The sequence below is a fragment of the Mercurialis annua genome, linkage group LG4 (assembly GCF_937616625.2).
Source record: "Mercurialis annua linkage group LG4, ddMerAnnu1.2, whole genome shotgun sequence".
Classification (NCBI taxonomy): domain Eukaryota; kingdom Viridiplantae; phylum Streptophyta; class Magnoliopsida; order Malpighiales; family Euphorbiaceae; genus Mercurialis; species Mercurialis annua.
Genome location: NC_065573.1, coordinates 16,526,508 through 16,546,978, shown reverse-complemented (window position 1 = coordinate 16,546,978; position 20,471 = coordinate 16,526,508). Strand labels below are relative to the sequence as shown.

The following is a 20,471-nucleotide window of genomic DNA, read 5'->3' as shown; positions in this document are numbered from 1 at the left end:
GTATTTATAATGTACCGGTGGTACATTTATGACATATCAAGTGATGTTTTGAGTTGAAAAGATAAATGGAATTTGAGATCATCTTTACCCCAAAAGCTTCTTACTTTAATAAAAGTAATTAAAAGCAGTAGACAAAAACAATTATAAAGTAACATCACATTCCAAGATTCAAATCCTAGTATAAAATTGTATACATCAATACTAAAAATTCACTATAAAAACCTTCACCACCAAAAAATATTTATAGTTTTAAAAAAATTTAGTCTGCAATGTATCATAAGAGGGGATGCTTTACTAGTGGTCTCATCTTCTAACAATCTCTCGCGCATAATAATTAAATTGACTTGCGATCGAAGATGAAATCGCGTTAGCATATAATTATCACTTGTACGGGCTAGTTCACTAGTATAAAAATCGATCGATGTATCAACGATGTATCGGTAATGTATTATTAATGTATTTATGATATATCGGTAATGTATCTACAATGTAACAATGGTACATCTATAACGTATTGGGTGATGTATTATAATATGTATATATATGATATATAAATAAAAAAATGAACCAATAACAATATAATGCCGTCATAAAATTTATTACAAATTGAAGTTAATCTTTTAGTTTATATAAAAAAATATAAACATTTACAACTTTGTATTTTGCATAATAGATCATGCTCCCTCCGTCCACAAAAGATAGGCTGATTAATATTCTTACAGGATACATCTATGATACATATTTGATTCAATAAGAAACACAGAAAACTAAATATAATAATAGAAGAAAAATAAACACAAACTAAGTTACATTTCTCATATATAACATATACAAATAAAGAAATTTATAATAATAAGACTGAAAATAGAAGATACATCTTCTATACATATCTAATATGTGAAAAAGTTAATCAATTATTTAAAACTATTATAACATTAACATAATTATTAAAAACATATAATTTTTTGAAAAACAAACAATATGACCATTAATTAAAATAAATCCAAAAACATTTACACAACCACTTAAGAAAAATATATTTCCAGTTGAAGCTCCTTCACTTAATGCAATATTATCCAAATCTATTACTAAATAATCAAGAACCATGCCAAATAAAATGAAATTAAAAAAAAAACTATCTTACTTCACTTTTCACTTCACCTGGTTACAATTTTTTTTTTTAACTCGTTAGAATGAAAATTGAAATTTAAAAGAATCCAAAGAAGAAGAAAATTAAAATATGCTCCATACATGATTATTTTATCCGACACACTTCTTTTTCTTGCCTCCTTTAGTGGCATCGTTTCCATCATCGTCTTTTCTCTTTTCATTAGATTTTGAAATTTTGATAAAATTTTGAATCTTTTTGAATACCTATTTGGAGATTTTTTATAGAACAAAGGATCACTTTACCCCCTGAACTTGGCGCAAAATATCAAAAACGTCCAAATTGAGAAAACCGGATCACTTTTACCCTGAACTTGGCAAAACCGGCTCAAAAACCCCCTTATGCTGACGTGGCACTTAATTGGAGAGTGAGATTTCAAATTTTAAAATTAACTCTATTTATTTATACTTAACTCTAATTAATCTAATTTAATTAAACATACTAATTAAACACTTAATCATAATTAACCTAATCATAATTAACCTAATCTAATTAACCTAAAACTCTAAACATACCCATAATCTGGCCAACCTCCGGCCTCCGTCTCCAACCTCCGGCCTCCGTCTCCAACGGAGACGGACTGATCTCTGCAACAGAGATGAACCCATCTCTGTTGCAGAGACACTCATCGTCTCTGTAAGGAGACGAACGCATCTGGATTCGTCTCCTTACAGAGACGACGGTGGTCTGTGTAAGGAGACGAATCCAGATGGATTCGTCTCCAAACAGAGACGACGGTGGTCTCTTTAAGGAGACGAACCCATCTGGGTTCGTCTCTGATACAGAGACGAGATGAGTTCGTCTCTGTAACAGAGACGAACCCAGATGAGTTCGTCTCTGTAACAGAGACGAACCCAGATGGGTTCGTCTCTGATACAGAGACCAGACGACGAGCTTCAGAAACGAAGCTCGTCGTCTCTGATGGGCAGCTGCCGGAGAAGAAGTCCGGCAGCTGCTCATCTATTAAAAAAAATATTTTTTTGTAAAAAATACAAAGTAGTCCTTTTTATTTTTAATTAAAATTCATTTAACATATAAAGTTTTAAAATAAAAAAGATTAAATAATTTTTTTTTAAATTATTATATGTTAATTTAAAAAATCAAAAAATATTAAGCACCTTTTTAAACTATTTACCATTAAAAACCACCTTTCAAAAAAAACCACCACAAAAAACCGGAGAGTGAGGTACACTCTAGGGTGAGAGTGGGGAGGGGGGATTTTGTACTAAATTTGACAAGTTCAGGGTAAAAGTGATCCTGTTTTGCTAATTTGGACGTTTTTGATACTTTGCGCCAAGTTCAGGGGGTAAAGTGATCCTTTGTTCATTTTTTATATCATACTCACATCGTAACTCACTCGGCAGAAGTAAAGGAACAAGTTTCCGAAAATTCAAAAGCCTATCTCTTATGATCTTAAAAAACTAGGTCGACATTGCTCATCTCCACTTTCTGGAACAAGTCTCTCTCCAACAACCCCATTGTCAGCTGCTATTATGGACCACGAGATAGCAACATCAGCTAAAGAGAACATCACAAAACAAAGAAAAGCCATAGAATGAAAAAAAAACCGTTAGCACGTGGTAACGGCGTTCAAAGCAACAATAGGAGTTGCCGCGGTGGCGGCGGCAACGATTTGTTGTTGGTAAAGAAACAATGGATAAGGTATAGGAGCATACATGTGAATTATGGAGAATTTGAGAAAAAAATAATAATTTTATATGGGTGTGAGGAAGAAGAAGATAAAAAATAAGGTTGCCACATGTTGACTCGACATGAAAATGGCGGTGAGTGATTGAGTTTATTTTTTTTATTTGGATATTCACTGTGTTCATGAAAAATGGAGATTTTTTCTTGAAAAATATGTGAGTTGATGAAAGATAATCAAAAAATTACATGTTTGATATTTTTGTGTTGTTAAATTTTTACAGAGAAAAATGGTGAGAACAGTTAATGACAAAGAAGAAAAATGGTGAGATTTCTAAGGAAAAAGAATATAGTGAGTTACATGTGTTGGTCTCCTACTCTTTTTTTCCAATCAAAGTGACACGTGTACAGCTTAGATAAAGTATGTAAAAGGTGTAATAATTTAGCGTGTTTAGCTCTTTCATGTAAACCTTAAATTAGCATTAATGAAAAGAAATTGACAACTTAGCAATTTTATAAAGGCTTAATTACTTAAAAAACCCTCACCTTTAATCTTTATTTCGTTTATACCCTGACCTAGAAAAACTGTCACATATACCCTTGACGTTGTCATTATGTTTCGCCTCTACCCCAAATTTCAAAAAAAAAGATGATTTATTAAAAACAACTAAATTTAAGGGTTATTTTATACCTTTTTCTATTAAAAAATGTACAAACTAATACTTCATCTTTAAAAACGTTCAAATAAATCCTAAAATTAATTAATTTTTTTAATTTAAATAAAATAAATAAATAAAATAAAATATTTTTATTAAGTCCTATTTATAACCGTACTCCTATTTAAAAAACCGCTAATATTATTTTTTTTTAATTTTTTTTATTTTTACAGAAATAAGCTCTTTCCTCCATGGACTCCTCCATCCATGGAGGAAGGAGCTGCTCCTTCCTCCATGTGAGGAAGGAGCTCTCCTTCCTCCTTGAGGAAGGAGCTGCGAGCTCCTCCTCCCATGGAGGAGGAGCTATTTTTTTTTAATTTAAAAAAAATTGAAAATAGATTTTAAAATTAAAGTACGGTATTAGGTTAAAATTAATTAGTCTGATGTAAAAAAATTTACGGTTTTTTATTTTTAACAAATTATTGATAATTAATATAAAATTAAATTATTATTATTAGTTGAATTTTTTAAAGAAGAAGGTGTTTTTGTATAATTAATAACATTGACGTGTAATTAGAATATATGCTAAAAATGAAGGATTATTTTAAACTCTTTTTCAAATGAAAAGAGGTCAATTTAATACCTCGAGGGTAGAGGCGAAACATAATGACAACGTCAAGGGTATATGTGACAGTTTTTCTAGGTCAGGGTATAAACGAAATAAAGATTAAAGGTGGGGGTTTTTTAAGTAATTAAGCCTTTTATAAAAGAGACCCGCATTTAGCCTAATCCTGTAATTTTTCCTTTAAACTTTAAAGAATTAAATTAGGGCACTAAAACACTAGGTTTTGTTTTTGTTTTTTTTACTTTTTCCCGATCAGAAAATGAAAAGATAAAAAGCCAGCCTTTTCCTTCTCTGTTGTTTTGTATGAGCTTCCCTCAGTTCTCTGCAGCAAAAAGCTTTACATTTTCTTTTCCAGAGGCAACTTTTTGAAGGCACACTAATCTGCCATTGAAGGGCCTCTTGGATATCTGATCAACCCATATAATTGAAGGTAACTATTTTTTCTAACCACAATTTGATATGATTCAGTTTAGTCTTGGGTTTTACTTGTTCATTAATTTTATAGTATAATTATTAGTTTCTAGGCTGTTAAACAGAGTCTTTATTAGAAAAAGTTGTTAACTTTGTCAGAATGTTTGGTATTTACAGTGAAAGGTAGAGAGTGAGAGAGGCAATTTTAATGGAAATGTTAGCTATTGGAAGCTCCACTGCAATTGTGCGGGCCGGTACTACTACTTGCAGTTCTTTACTCTCTGACCTTCAGGTTCCTTTCTCCGCGTGTGTGTGTGTGTGTTTTTGTATCTGCTTTGTTGTTTTTCTTTTGCTAAGCATGTGGTTTTGAGAAGGTTAATTATAATAGAAGTCGATGATGGTGCTGCGGCCAATGGTTTTTAAGTGTTTATTTATAGTACGACTAATTTGTGAAATCTTTGGTTTTCTTATTGTGAAGAAATACTATGCTGTTCATGATCAGACATGGTATCCCATATGGTTATGATGTATATTCATGAAGAGAGTGAATTTCAAGATTTAGGATTTTTTTTTGCTCGTACGGGTATGTTCTAGTGGTCTAAGTTTCGGCCATTTGGGCGCCATGGTCGGGGTTCAAACCCCGTATACGTCCTTTCTAATTAATAAATGGAGTGGTTGTAACTGGGTTGTTGGCCATTATAACTCGGATTTACCGGGTATGTGGACTTGCGGGTGGTCCACATCCCGAGGTTTCACAGTAATTTTGGGCTTAGGCTTAGGGGAGCTAGTCCTCATCACACAAAAAAAGATTTAGGAGGTTATATTTTTTTGTTTCTTTTACAGCCTTAATAGTTGAATTTCAAAATTTAATATGTATCTTGAAGAGAAATAATTCATCTTGGGTTTTACTTGTTCATAAAGTTGAGCTTTTATTTTTTTTCTTTTCCATGATTCTATTTGTTGTCAAGTAGGCAAAAAGTATAATTTGCTTTTTTGTGGTTGCAAATGTAGGTATCAACTTTTGGAAAATACCCGAAAAGTTTGTGTGTGGGGAAGGACTATAATCTAGGAGACAAGCGTTTGACATTGGCCAAAAAATTCAAGATGAATTGCTCATCAGAGAATGGTTTGGAAGTGAGAACTTCAGCTTTGGTAGATGGAGTAGCCGAGTGCTCACAGGGTTTGTATGACCTTGTTTCTCATACTATCAAAGTCCATGTTTCATTGGTGCTAACAAATGCTGGTATTCTTCTCATTTTGCAGAAATTGATATTCCGGAACCTAGTATTTCAACATTGCTGATGAACTTTCAGACAAATTTTGACCCTTATGAAGCAATGAGTACACCACTTTACCAAACAGCTACATTTAAGCAGGTAATGTTGATGACATATATACTAATTGTGAGCTCCAAAACTGTGCTTGCAGTTTTAAATGTTTATTTGGACTTCGAGTTAAGATAAGATAGCTGACACATATTTGATGGCTTTTCTTTTTTGTTATGCTGTTTTATCCAACTTACGAACATAATGGATTTAATGTAGGATTGATCGGTTTAAATTGTTAACTGGTGTTTATTTTTGTTGATTTGAACTCTTTCTCTGTTTCTTACACACATCTCTAAAAGAATAGAAAACATGATCTCAGATTTTGTGGCTGTAGCTTGTAACTTTGGAAGGGATAGTATAATCGTCATCTTCTTCTTCTTTTTCTTGTTTGTTTCTCTGGCTTAACCCTTCCTCGTTTCTTTATCAGGATAAAAAGGAAAACAAGTTGTTCTCATTTTTATCTATGTGTGTCATTTCTGTGCCCGTGTATAATATGGCTCTTTTTGTTTCTATTTCATGTGATACTTCATTGTGATTTGCTGACTTTGTCCATAATACTCCATATGTCAGCCATCAGCAACAGAAAATGGTCCATATGATTACACTAGAAGTGGCAATCCCACCAGAGATGCTTTGGAAAGGTCGGTATTGCATCTTTGTGTGCATAATGCTGATAAAGCATTTGTACAATCTTTAAATGGATCTACTTTGTTTTGTTTCATTTTTGCAATCTCTTCTCAGAGCTTACATCTCTTTATATGTTTTCTAAAGCCTCTTGGCAAAGCTAGATAAAGCAGATCGAGCTTTTTGCTTCACAAGTGGAATGGCTGCTCTGGCTGCTGTCACTCGTCTTGTTGGAACTGGTACTTCTTATTTTGGATTGTTGTTTGTGTACCCTCTCTCTCTTTTGTTTTCACATTGTTTAAATCAAGTTATCATTTGTATTGCGAAGATTTGATGTATGAATTTAACATGGATAAGTTGGCTTCAACTGTTTTTCAACTCCATTATATCCGAAATACTTATGGCACAGCGTCATTTTTTTATTTCGTTCAATAAAGTAAAAAACTCTGAATGCTGTTTATGGATGAGCGAACTCGATTACATGACAGGAATTGATTACTAAATTAATGCTTAGAATAGTTTGAATATGACACAAGGGTTATTTGCAATTATGATTTCGTACAAAGGAAGTCTGTTTATTTTATTAGTTTTTATCTAAGTAGTACAGAAACGAAATCAGGAAACGAAAAAAAATCGGGAATAATAAGGATATGGAACATGAATAAAAGTGTAAATAATAAAAATATAGGAATATGTAATATTTTTATAAATATTAAAAAATTGAAGATTTTATACATGTTAAATTTATTTATAAAAAATATATTTTCATGCAAATGAATAACTATATATATTAGATATTTAACAAAATAAATTTTAATATACTCAATTTGAGTTCATCACTAATAATAATTTATCCATGAATTCCATAACAATAATTGAAATTAATATTTTAGAATTTGACAATTATAATAAAAATATGATGTAATTTAACAAAAATTAGAAGATAAGATTTATGTGGAAAATGTAGATAATAAGATGACAGATTTCTATTTTATTTTGGTATGTTAAAGTTTTTTTTATAGGTAACGGGTGCCTAATTTTTATTATTTATTGAAACAGCTCCAAAATGTTTCATATGAGTTTCGGAGAGTTTCGGAAACAAGGAAACACACATTCTTCAAGGTTTCCCTGCTTCTTAGGTTACTATTAGTATTATTAATTGGATAAAAAATAAATGGATGGCATGGTACATAATTATGAGTGCACAACATCCAGTTTTATGTGTTCAGAAATAAGACTTTCATTTCTTAGTGATTAGAACTTGTAACATCAACATAGTTACATAACATTACTGGAGGTCTATAATATGTACAAGCTTTTACTTGTTTGTGTAACATTTAATACATAATTTATGACTTCATTTATTGGAACGCCCGAGTGTTCTGGAATCTGTTGTAACTAGTGCAGTTTCATTTTAGGTGAGGAAATTGTTGCTGGAGATGACATATACGGTGGGTCTGATAGGTTGTTATCTCAAGTGACCCCAAAATCAGGAGTTGTGGTCAAGTAAGTATGGTTTCTCTCCCTTTTTAGGATTGTTTTTTCTACAGTTAAATGCTAAACTACTTCTGTTCAACAAATTTGCAGACGAGTAAATACAAGTAATCTGGATGAGGTTGCATCTGCAATTGGTCCCTGTACAAAGCTTGTGTGGCTTGAGAGCCCTACCAATCCTCGTCAACAAATATCAGATATTCGTGTAAGGTGTAATGTTTTGTTGAAGATATGATTCTTGTTCATTATTTAGATTCGATTTAGTCTTTTGAATATAGACTTATACCAATTCGATAATTTGCAAGAATATGAAGTTAAAATTTCATTATCTGGTTTGATAAAGAAGTGATGCAGAAGCAGCAGAACTAAAATAATAGAAGTAGAAGTTTAATTCGTAGTTAGGAAGTTAAGGATTTTCATATAGTTAATTTATTTGGGAAGTTCATTTAGGTAGAAAATATGTTTTGTTGCTGGAATCCTGAATTATAAATTCAGGGGTGTAATAGTAGTTTTCTGATTTAAAATAAAAAACAAATTATCTAATGTCTTCAGGAGTCTGTAAGTAATTGCTAAGTCATATTCATAATTCTGGTTAGTTTAATAGTAAAAATGTTTAGTTTTGTTTAGAGTGTAAGATCCAAAATGAATTTGGATTTAGTCTTATAAGTCATTTGGTTTGTAGGGTTATTTCTCAATATTTACTTATGCTTGGATTAAGTTTATTAGGAAATTTTTGTTTAATAAAATTAAAGATTTGGATTAGTCTTATAAGTCCTTATTAGTCTTTATAGCTTTGTTCCCTGTTTTAGGATTATTTCTCTATATACTTAGATTTGTATCAATTTATTAGGAGATTGGAGAGTAATAAAATTAAAGACTTTGCAATTAAAATTGTGCTGATTCAATCTCTTTCTTTTTCTTAGGCATGATTCCTAAGCTTTAGTGTGATTCGTAGAAAAACTATCTATCCTGTCTTTGCTGTCTATTAATTTGTAGACCTTAAATCATATTCCTGAAAATTTCATTTGCTTAATTTTACTAAACGATAAGTAGAATAGACCTTTCAAATCTGTCCTACATCAATAAGGTGTCCTACTTATTCTTTTCATATTAAAATAACTTGAATTTTATGTGGAAATCTAATTTTAACTTATAGCTTTAAGGTATCCATAATTTCTGCTCAGCTATTCCTGAGAAGAACTGAATAATATAGGAATTTTAAGGATTCAAGATATGCATTTTTGTGCCCATTCCATTTTTGAAGCAAACCAAACATCTCTTTACATCTAAGCTTGTGTTTATTTTATCATTTATAAAAAATTCAGTGTTAATGTGGATTATGACATGTTAAATTATTTTATATTCGCATGTTGCCATTTTTTCAGAAAATTGCAGAGATGGCTCACAAACGCGGTGCTCTGGTCCTGGTAGATAATAGTATTATGTCCCCTGTATTGTCACAGCCGTTGGAACTGGGGGCAGGTATGAACAATAAGCCAATACTCTTGCTTTTGGTATTGTCATGTGAACTGCAATACCAGTTTTTGATGATTTTCATTTTGATATGATTCACACTCCTTGCAGACATAGTGATGCACTCGGCTACTAAATTCATAGCTGGCCATAGTGATGTTATGGCTGGTGTGCTTGCAGTTAAAGGGGAAAGGTTGTGGCTCTTGGTCTACCTATAATTGCTCGAAGTATTTTATTTTGCTATCTTTCAGTTTTTAGCTAATCATCATAAACTTTTGGAATGTTGCAGACTATGTGTATCTGTGTGTTAATTGTAGGGTGATGCATAATGGGCTACATTACAAATTTAGATATCTTATTTTCTACTTTGTTTAAGAGATTGTGTTGATTATATCTGACAAAGTTTACATGCCTAATGCTTTTTCTGCCATTTGGGCTGAGATGTTCCACACTGTTTAATTCCATCGTGCATTTTATTTATTATGGTTATACTTTATAAGTATGTGAAACTTGTTTTTGTATTTTCATTTACGTAGCATAATCTTGTTTTTCGACAACACAACAGTTTCTCTTCTGATTTCTGAGCAATTCATTTTTCAGACTGATGAAGTTGCTAGTTAATTATATTTAGTAGTTTGCTTGGTATGTACACACTTTAAAAAGAAGCCCAGTTAAATAAGGAAACTTGCCTTCTGTGCCTTGTTTATGAATTTTAATATTTCCCTTAGCTTGTTGAATAGACGATCTGTGGTTCATTGCTTTGCTATGATTTTCTTTCTAAAGTCTCTTTTTCTCTTGCTCTTATGGGTGGGCTCTTACTTTTTATAGGTTGGCAAAGGATTTGTATTTTCTACAAAATGCAGAAGGCTGTGGATTAGCGCCATTTGACTGTTGGATTTGCTTGCGTGGTATTAAGACCATGGCTTTACGTGTTGAGAAACAACAGGTGATAATCTAAAACCAGTCAAGTAGACAATTTTGCTTGTATCTCTTTCCCATGTTCTTACACAATCCTTGTGAACTTAAAGGCATAATGAGGCCAAAACTTGGTAAATAGGAAAATAGGAAGAGTTAGGATTAGAAGCACTTGAAGGATACCGAGACATTGTAGGCAGTTTTTTGGAGGTTGAATTTTACTGTTTGTGATTTTGTGTTAATATGCGCTGCTTTCTTACATAACTGTAGAATTTGTCGGTACCACAATTGATGGCAATGTGTCCAATTTGAAATTTGTATGAATCTTTTTCGTGTGAAATTACTATAAGAATATGCAATATGCATATGCATTAAGAGTACATCATATCCCTTAAACTTGGGGCCTAATATGGGAAGAATCTAAACTTAATTACAATATGATTGTTTACGAGCTAATTTTTAAAAGAGTAAATTACTCTAAGGCCCCTCACATTTGTCATAATTCACAGTTTGATACCCCTTGTTTGAAAATCAAACGATTTGATACCTTAGTTTTGATTTTATAAATTATAAGGCCCTTCTGTTAAATATAGGTACCAAATCGTTAACATAATGAAACGTGAGGTACCAAATCGTTTGCAAATCGTTTGAAAATGATGTACCAAATCGTTTATATAATTAAAACTGAGGTACTAAATCGTTTATTTAATTAAAACTGAGGTACCAAATTGTTTATATATAATTAAAACTGAGGTACCAAATCGTTCGAAAGTAAATATCAAATTATTAACTGAACTAACAGAAGGGTCTTATAGTTTAAAAAATCAAAACTTAGGTACCAAATCGTTTGATTTTCAAACAAGGGGTACCAAATTGTGAATTATGACAAACGTGAGGGGCCTTAGAGTAATTTGCTCTTTTCAAAATAATGAGGATTCTAGAGAGAGAAAAAAATCAAGGGAGGAAATTATGGGATATGATTTTATTAATATAGTGGGAGTAGAACCTACCAAAGACAAGTTGAGGGAAGTGAGATTGAGATGGTCTGGGCATGTGAGTGATGGAAGAGCTAATGACTTGGCTAGGAAGATAAACCTTTTATGGCGGGTGACTAAAAAAGGAAAGGAAAGACGTAAAACTAACGGAAAGAGAAGTGGATCAAGAAAATGGAGCGGCTTTACTCTTTTCTTAAAATATAGCCCAAAACCGTTGAAATGATAGAAAAGAAGAATGTAAACACCCCTATGATAGTGGGACTGACACTTAGTAGAGCTGATGACGGAGGCTCAATCTTAGCTGAAGTTAGATCAGAATTGCTGACATAGTCAACATAAATAATCTTTTATTTGACTGTAAATCTCAAAATTCGTTGTTATGTTGATGATGTGTTTAGGCTTTTTCTATTCTTGGTGTAAAAGAACTATTTGACTTGTTCTCCGAAAGCTGGTGAAAATTAGTCTTCGAAACATTTTACACTGTTCATCGACCAATATTACCACTGCTGACACGAGTTAGTATCAAATTCATATCTTTGTCTCTCATTTTGTGTGCACATGGGCGCATATGTTCGTATACATTCTGTAACTATTGGTGCCTAGCCAGTTTTCTTAGGCTAAAAAAATGATAAAATTATGCTTATAGTTGCTACCTTTCAATTTCAACTTCTTAAAATGTTGTGTTAATGCTCCAATTGGAGTTTGAGATACTGATTTCAAATGAATACTATGGTATTTTTGGCAGGACAATGCACAGAAGATTGCCGAGTTTCTTGCAACACATCCACGAGTAAAGAAAGTTAATTATGCCGGCCTTCCTGGTCATCCAGGACGTGATTTGCATTACTCTCAGGTATAAGACACTTCCTGGTCAAAACTGCAGGTTTAAACCACTTAATTAGTTATCGAACACGTTCTCTCCTGTAGGCCAAAGGTGCAGGTTCTGTGCTTAGCTTCGTAACAGGATCACTGAAACTGTCAAAACACATTGTGGAGACTACCAAGTACTTCAGTATAACTGTCAGTTTTGGTAAATAATCTTAAAATCCTTTTTATTTAAAGCTCATGCATTATTGGAGCACATCTCATATCAAGTCCAAAAGCTCTAAGTTGCATATTGTGTATGAATTATAAATTCGCTAACTCAAAAGTTTTCTTGCATCCCCAATACAAACTGTCATTGAAAAAATAATGAACAGGTTTAAACCTTCATTACTAGCTATATGGCAAGCTAGTTACAAAGTAATTTAGTTGAGAAGTTAAGACTTCTCAATATCAGCATGATAACCAGTCATAATCTCTTAAAATTTTATATCCCCGATAAAATTCAAGTTAGTATTTTGTTCAACTTCTCAATCACTTATGCCACACTAATACAATAATAAATGACATGCAGCAAAATTAATGCGTATAGATATAGATATTAATCATCAAGCAAATCTGTGAATGTTGGAGAGATGATAGTTTGGTTCATGGTACAAATACAAGATGGTTACTGTGCGATTGTCTGTTGCAGGGAGCGTAAAATCCCTCATAAGCATGCCATGCTTTATGTCACATGCAAGCATACCAGCAGCAGTGAGAGAAGCAAGAGGTCTGACTGAAGATCTTATTCGTATCTCAGTCGGGATAGAGGACGTAAATGATCTGATTGCTGATTTAGACCAAGCTCTGAGAACTGGGCCACTCTAAGGATTTGAGGATCTGCAAGCAATTGTGTTACTTGTGATTTAAGTATAGAGTGCTGCACTGCATTTTTTTAGGATTATTTGATCTTTACTAAAACTAGGAATGGATTTTTGGGTGTTCTTTTTCCAGAAATTTACTTGCAGCTTTAAAAGGTGAAGGTGCATGGCTTTTAGGACTAAATATTTTTGTACTGCTTAATCTTCGATGAATAAAATTTTAATTTCTTTAGTACATTAAATGTCTTTCAAAAATTTGAATAGCACCAATATTTAATGTTTTCACCAAAAACAAGTTTTTAGGACAAATATCCTGAAAGCATTTGGGAGGAAAGTTCAAAGGTAGAGAAACAAGATTTTTCATGAAATTTCTTGCTTGTACAATTCACTGCAAAATTGGTTTGTTGAAAGCTGGATTCTGACCAAAAGGCTGATGGAATTGAGCTTGAAATAAGCGGAGTCGGGAAGTAAATTCGATTCAGTAGATATACATTCTTTTGGATGCTTCAAGAGAATGAGACTTTGATTGAAAATCGATCAATTAAAAAAGGAAAAATAGTCATTTATACCCTTAAAAATTTTAGGATCAAGTAACCATCAAATTTAACTAACATTGAATAATTGTTTACTTTTATACGTGTCATAGTTTTTATTTCCTAAACTACCATATACGGAACCAATTATAACTTTTTTACTGATACTATATATTCAGACCCTAATAACACAAACATCATAACTTCAATTATTTTCTCTCTTCTTCATTCAATTCTCTCTTCCTCTCAGCTCAATTTTCTCTCTCTACATTCACTTTTTTTCTTTCACTCTTAGGTCACCTCTTCTTTACCGTCCTCCGTTTCTTTGCCTCGCCGTCTTCTGCTGTGCCGTCCTCTGTTCCTCCGCTCCTCAGTCATCGTTCTCATCATCGTCTCCGTCGTCATCTTTGCCAACGTCGTCATCTCCTATGGTCATCGTTGTCATCTATTTTGATTTCATATCTACAATTTATTCATTGTTCTTTTTTTTTTCTTTTCTATTTTCAGATCTGCAATTTTTTTACTGTTTTTTTTCACCATTAAACATGTATAAAGATTATATTTAAAAAATATAATGTTAATTTCATGTTATGTAAAATAAATTTATGGTTATATGAAATAAGTTTTTGTTATTTCTGCATTTGTTTTGTGTTTGGTTATATTTTTGTGATTTTTATTCTGCAGCATGATTTGTTGATGATGGTTGATTGCTAAATTATTTTAATGTTATAGTGTTGTTGATTTTATGTTGACTTTATATTGATTTTGTGTTGATAATTGATGGATACTGAATCTTATCTTAAGTACAATGGAGCCGAGTCGCAGCATATCCGTTCTTAGACGGCACCGGACTCCCGCCCAAAGGGCCAAATCAGACGAAACAGGCGGCCGAATCCACAGGATCCTCCTCGACTAGAATACCACATCATCCGACAGGAAGAATACCGAATCCCTGAGGATTCTGACAAAGCGCGTCGACCTTGGGATTCGGACAGATTACTAGGTCTACTATATAATCTCGAGTATCTTTCCTGTTTGGATACAAACTCCATCTTGGGAAGATAACCTCCAACTTAGGAAAACAAGACTATTTAGGAAGACGTTCCTAAATAGGACTCGTGTCTGAATAAGGAATATCATTCCTAATTAGGGTCAAACCCTAACCTGTGCAGACTTCGAAGCACGAACTGCCGACGGGTCTAAAAACAAGGCACAGGTTAAAAACTATACAAGTTAAAAACTAAGAATACTAGACACCACATAGGACTATCATCTCAAACACAAAAAAGTACAAGTCAAACTCCACAGAAACCATATCAAACAAATTAAACAAGTTAACCTTGGATGAGTTCTTGTCCTTAAAAACAAAACCGAAGTTCATAACTTAAATAGTTTCTTATTAAACCAAAAGGAATTTCCCAAGGTAGTGTGTTATCCTTAACTGCAGTATAACTCAACACAACATGTCGGGCGACACAAGTCTAACCCGACCCAAGCATATACCAATGTATAAACCAAAGTACAACCAAAGTCCTTTAATTCAAAACCAAAGTAAAATCAAATCCTTATATAAACCAACGCCATTTGAAATGAAGAGCTCATTCCACAGCTTAACAATGATATAACCATAAGAAGCAATAAGCCATATAACTTGCCAACACTTGGCAAGTTCCACTCAAAGTACACACTACTCAAATAAGCCACCTTAAATGAAATCACAAAGGATTAAAATACTTTTAAACCTCCAAATTCAGATATAAAAATAGCAACTTAACATCAAGTAAGCAATGACCAAAATCCAACATAACTTACAAGTAATTCAACCAATTGTTTACCCAACAACCTAATATAAAACTGACATCCTTTTACATGTTCAAAATAGTTTTATAAATATATTTCCAGCACTTAACAAGTTGTTCAAAACCCCCTAAGTAATTCATAAAACATAGGCACAACAATACAAGTTCGTCGATTAAACCATCAATCGATTAGGCACCCAAAGTAACTAGTTTTGATTCTTTAATACAGTCCTTTAATAAATTTCTAGCCACCTTTATAAACTCTAAAACATCGAATTACCTTAAAAAATCATAAGTTGGCATCGCACTTAGATCTAGTCAAAAATTCCAAACCACCCAATGTATAATTGATGACTAGCAACCTATTATCAAATCTCATAAAGATTTCAAGATTTTAGTTTAGACTAAAACAGAATTATAACTCAAGAATGACAACAGCTCAATATAATACTTTAAATCAAACAAGTATTCTAATCACCCAACCAATAATCTACATCTATAAGCCAAACCAATGCACAAAGATTATTTCCAGAATTTATAATTCAAGCAAAACAGTAAATTAAAGCCACAACACCCAATGTCTCAATCTAACACAACAACATGTAGACCCTTACATAAAATCAATGAAAATTGAGTCACATGCCTCTTGAATGAACAAATAAATGAAAACCTAGAAATTATCAATCCAAATCAACCTACAATTATAATATTGGAAGAGCAATTGAGTTAGAATCACACCAATCATAAACCAAAGAATTACACAATGAAAACTAGATTAGAAACACTTACCAAATGTTATGGACACAATAATCAAAGGGAAATTGCCTAGGTTTAGTTTAGAATGAGTTTAGGGTTTTAAAAAATGAATAAGAGCTGTTTAGGTCGAGTAAAAGTCTATTTAAAGCCTAAAAAATGAACCCAGCCGGTTCTATGACCGGTTCTGCCCAGTAGAACCAGTTATAGAACCAGTTTGCTCACTGAAACCAAAATAACGAAGTGGACCGGACCTACGGCTTGATCAACCCAGCAGGTCTGGTTGACCTCACAAAGGGTCAAAACGACAATCTGAACGGTCAAAAAAAAGATAATCCTCTTAGGTAGGGGTGTAAATGAACCGAGCCGAGCCGAGTTTTGGAGTGTTCATGTTCGACTCGTTTAGCGAACAAGGTGCTCATGTTCGGTTCATGTTCAGTCGAGCTTTGAACAGAGTGTTCATGTTCAGTTCGTTTAAATTTTATAGTGTTCATGTTCGGTTCGTGTTCAGCTCGTGTTCGTTCGTTTAGCCACTAAACGAACAAGTTCGCGAACAAGCTCGATAAGTACTAAACGAGCTCGTCCACGAACAAGCTCGCGAACGAACTCGATAATAACTAAACGAGCTCGTTCGTGAGCTCGTTCGTGAGCCCGCTCGTTTAGCGGATAAACGAACAAATACGAATATGAGCTGAATAAATTAAAAACAATCTAATTGAACTCGTTCACGAATATGAGCTGAATAAATTAGAAACATAATTATACAAATTAATCTAAATATGAATTAGTTCACGAACACCTAATCGAGTTTCCAAACGAGCTTGTTCGTGAACTAGATACGAGCTCGTTCATGAACTTGTTTACGAACTCTTAATCGAGCTCGTTCACGAGCTTGTTCATGAACTCTTATTCGAGCTGTTCGCGAACATAAACGAGCCGAACACCACTATGTTCATGTTCGGCTCGTTTATCTAAACGAACAGAAAATCAAGTTCGAGCTCGGTTCGTTTAGAATACGAACGAACATGAACCGAGCTCTTATCGAGCCGAACACCGAGCTGCTCGCGAACGGCTCGGTTCATTTACACCCCTACTCTTAGGTACAACATGTCCAAAGGGCAGCCCGATCCGACGGTTCAATTGGGAGATATGGACGTTTTACTACAACATGACAGATTTGGAAAACATGCAAACATTGTTTCGATAACAACCCGGAAATAAATCAATTTAACATCAAATACTTAGAAGCTCAAGGAGTACACATAAGTCACTCAACATGACACAACCAACGTACCACATATGCTAATCCAAACATATATCAATCCGAAAACAAGTCGGAATCACAACGAGAACATGTCGAAGCAAAAACATAACCAAAGTCCATCACAAACCAAACTTTAAACGGACAACCAAACCACCAAAACAAGTCGGAAAACATGGGGTATTACAAGGATAGTCAGTCTACATGGAGTTCATGTGTCAATAGTTTTAGATAGAGGTTCGGTGTTTACCTCTAGATTTTAGGGAAGTTTGTAGGTGGCGATGGGAACGTGGCTAGATTTTAGTACCGCTTTTCATCCGCAAACTGATGAACAGTCTGAAAGGACTATTCAGACCCTAGAAGATATGCTTTGATTGTGTGTACTAAATTTTGGAGGTAGCTGGGATGTGTACTTACCATAGATGGATTTCTCATATAACAACAACTATCATTCCAGTATTAAAATGGCTCCATATGAGGCATTATACCGTCGTAAATGTCGATCTCCTATCTATTGGGAGGAAGTTGGAGAGTGGAAATTGACAGGAGAGAAAATTATTCAGATTACCTCATAGAAGGTACCACTGATTAAACAGCGATTGGAAACTGCTTTTAGTCGCTAGAAGAGTTATGCTGATCCAAAGAGGAAGGAGTTAGAGTTTCAAGTTGGTGATTATGTTTCCTTTAAGGTATCACCGATGAAGGGTGTTATCCGTTTTAGAAAGAGAGGCAAGTTGTCTCCAAGATATGTGGGACCATACGAGATTGTGGAGCGTATAAGAGCGGTGGCTTACAAGTTAGATCTACCGCCAAATATGTCGCAAGTTCATCCAGTGTTTCACATATCGATGCTACGAAAGTATATTGCAGATCCTTCTCATGTGATTCAACCAGCAGCTGTGGAAGTCAACGAGAAACTTTCTTACGGGGAGCAACCTGTTGAGATTGTAGATACTCAGCTACGGAAATTTCGTACTAAAAAGATCCCAATGGTGAAAGTATTATGAAGGAATCATTCTGTGGAATAATGTACGTGGGAGGCGGAGGCGGATATGCGTCACTGTTATCCTTACCTGTTTCTGCAAGGTACGTAGTTTTTATTGAATTTCAAGGACGAATTTTAATAAGGTGGGGAGAATATAATACCCCGCTAATTTAAAGGATGAAATTATTCCAAATAAGGGATAATTAATATGACTAGGAGAACGTACATTAAATTTGAGGATAAATTTACTTTATAATATCTCCGGAAATATGAAATAGTTATAGAAGTTAAAATATTAAATTAGGATATTTATATTTTAATTAACGGGAATTAAGAAATGCTTATAAATTAAAATAAAACAATTTATAAGTTCCGTGTGAATATTTTTGAAGTCAATATTCACGGAATATTTTTAGAGTCAATATTCACAGAATATTTTTAGGAAGTTACTCCTAAAATTTCATAGAAATTAGAGAGAGAATTTTTATTAAGTAGGACTAGTTTACCCCTAATAAATCCTAAATGATTTATAAAAAATAAAATATAGGTCCGGTGAGAATAATAGTTACGTTTTTATTCTTATTACGAATTATGGAACTTATGGATAAAATTTCATAAAGTTCGGAGTTCGTTGTCCGTTTTAGTTACAGACGAGTATTTAAGAATTTGGATTAAAGTAATGCGTAAATCTCTAAGGACTGGTTTGACTTTTAACCAAACTATATATATCAACAATTCAAATGAAGAAATCATTTGAATACATAAACTCAAAACCCAGGCAACTGTGCGTTCTCTCAATGCTCAACGCGATCGACGGTAGGTCATCCGTTTTCGATCTGATTTCTCATTTCTAACTTAAATTTCTTCGGTAATCCGTTAATAATCGAAGTAATAACCATTATTTTGAATTCGATTTTATAAAAAAATGGATTATATTTGAATATATAACGGTTACCGTATCGAATCGAACGTATACGTATTGATTTTACATTCTGATAGCGGAAACTGTTTTGTGGATAATGGTTTTGTGAGTTCGCATATTTACTTCTGAATATTAATGCCAAAATATTTATATCTCAAAATGTGATTAAAACTGCATTGCATAGAGTCGATTTGAAACCGATATAGATCCATTTGAACGTGCTATCTATTGAACAACAATAGGACCGTGTGATCACCGATATTAATAAATCATTGCATCGTCTTGCATGTTAGTTGGGTCCTATGGCCATATGCTTGCAAAGCGGCCTAGACCTAACGGGTAGCCCTGTGGCATCAGTAATTCAATTTACGGTCTGGCAACCCTACAAAAAGTTAAGATGGTTGTGATATTGTGAGTTCATAAGTCATCCTGTGTTAAACAAGTGAGCATAAACTATAGTGTTAACTATAGTTAAACAAACGAGGTTTCTTTAGGGTTTCATCTGGATCAGTTATGTGGCTGCACAAAGTGTGTTTACATGTTATTCTATTTTTATTAATATGCTTAAGTATCTATGTGAATTCACTCATTTTTAACCCCCGTTGATTTCCCTTTCACAGGTAAATAAACATTTTGACGTGACAAGACTTCCAGTTCTTTCTCCGGAAGTTGTAATTATATAAAGGTCACTCTAGAGCTGCAGGGTAGTTCTATCATTGCACAGTAGTTCATTTGTAAGTGTTTCAACTCTGATATGAAACTACTGATAGTATCAATGTCTTGGGACAAATGCATGTTTTCTACAAAAGAGTTTTTGCCAATTGTTCATAAAGAAACCTGGTTTTGATAAAAGTTTTATATGGGTATGAAATGCTTTAATCGGTTACCTGATATGTTAACTGGTTCGCACCGCTGGCATTGTTCTGGACGGGGTTATTTTAAGATACGTGTTGTGTACGCATACTACCCTGAGTCCAGGAATGCAATCACAGAGTTTTGATTACATGTTTATTTAAAGGTTTTCGAATACTTGCGGAAAGAGATTGAAACCTTGCTACGGTTTTCGGGACAACCATTCCCATTCCCTAGCGCCGGTCTCGACTCGAGTTTCAAGGTGGAAATCGGGTCGTGACAAGTAGTCAAGTGCTAGATGTTTATGTGGTTTTTTCAAACGGTTTTATGTATTGTCTATACTCTGAT

The 20,471-nt window shown here is 33.5% G+C and overlaps 1 protein-coding gene across 3 annotated transcripts; it reads left to right on the top strand.

The window, feature by feature from the left end:
* Positions 1-4,319: 4,319 nt before the first annotated feature.
* Positions 4,320-13,250, top strand: LOC126678187 (cystathionine beta-lyase, chloroplastic). 3 transcript variants are annotated; one of them, XM_050373081.2, is made up of 14 exons: positions 4,320-4,523; positions 4,682-4,796; positions 5,516-5,684; positions 5,768-5,880; positions 6,403-6,473; positions 6,604-6,695; positions 7,875-7,962; positions 8,044-8,155; positions 9,336-9,432; positions 9,535-9,616; positions 10,252-10,369; positions 12,079-12,186; positions 12,261-12,363; positions 12,850-13,250. In XM_050373081.2, exons 2-14 carry the CDS (start codon positions 4,713-4,715, stop codon positions 13,023-13,025), a joined length of 1,413 nt encoding a protein of 470 aa, XP_050229038.1. In that variant the 5' UTR covers positions 4,320-4,523; positions 4,682-4,712; the 3' UTR covers positions 13,026-13,250. The 3 variants fall into 3 exon arrangements, with proteins under 3 accessions (XP_050229038.1, XP_050229039.1, XP_050229040.1); XM_050373082.2 differs by lacking the exon at positions 4,682-4,796 and having other exon boundaries at positions 4,321-4,523; XM_050373083.1 differs by lacking the exon at positions 4,320-4,523 and having other exon boundaries at positions 4,682-4,758.
* Positions 13,251-20,471: the final 7,221 nt, after the last annotated feature.

Excerpts from the sequence above, each read along its gene's own strand:
- LOC126678187 (XM_050373081.2), top strand. The coding sequence starts at position 4,713 with ATGGAAATGTTAGCTATTGGAAGCTCCACTGCAATTGTGCGGGCCGGT. Across the intron at positions 6,696-7,874 it reads CACTCGTCTTGTTGGAACTG|GTGAGGAAATTGTTGCTGGA; the intron begins GTACTTCTTATT and ends GTTTCATTTTAG. Across the intron at positions 12,364-12,849 it reads CAGTATAACTGTCAGTTTTG|GGAGCGTAAAATCCCTCATA; the intron begins GTAAATAATCTT and ends TGTCTGTTGCAG.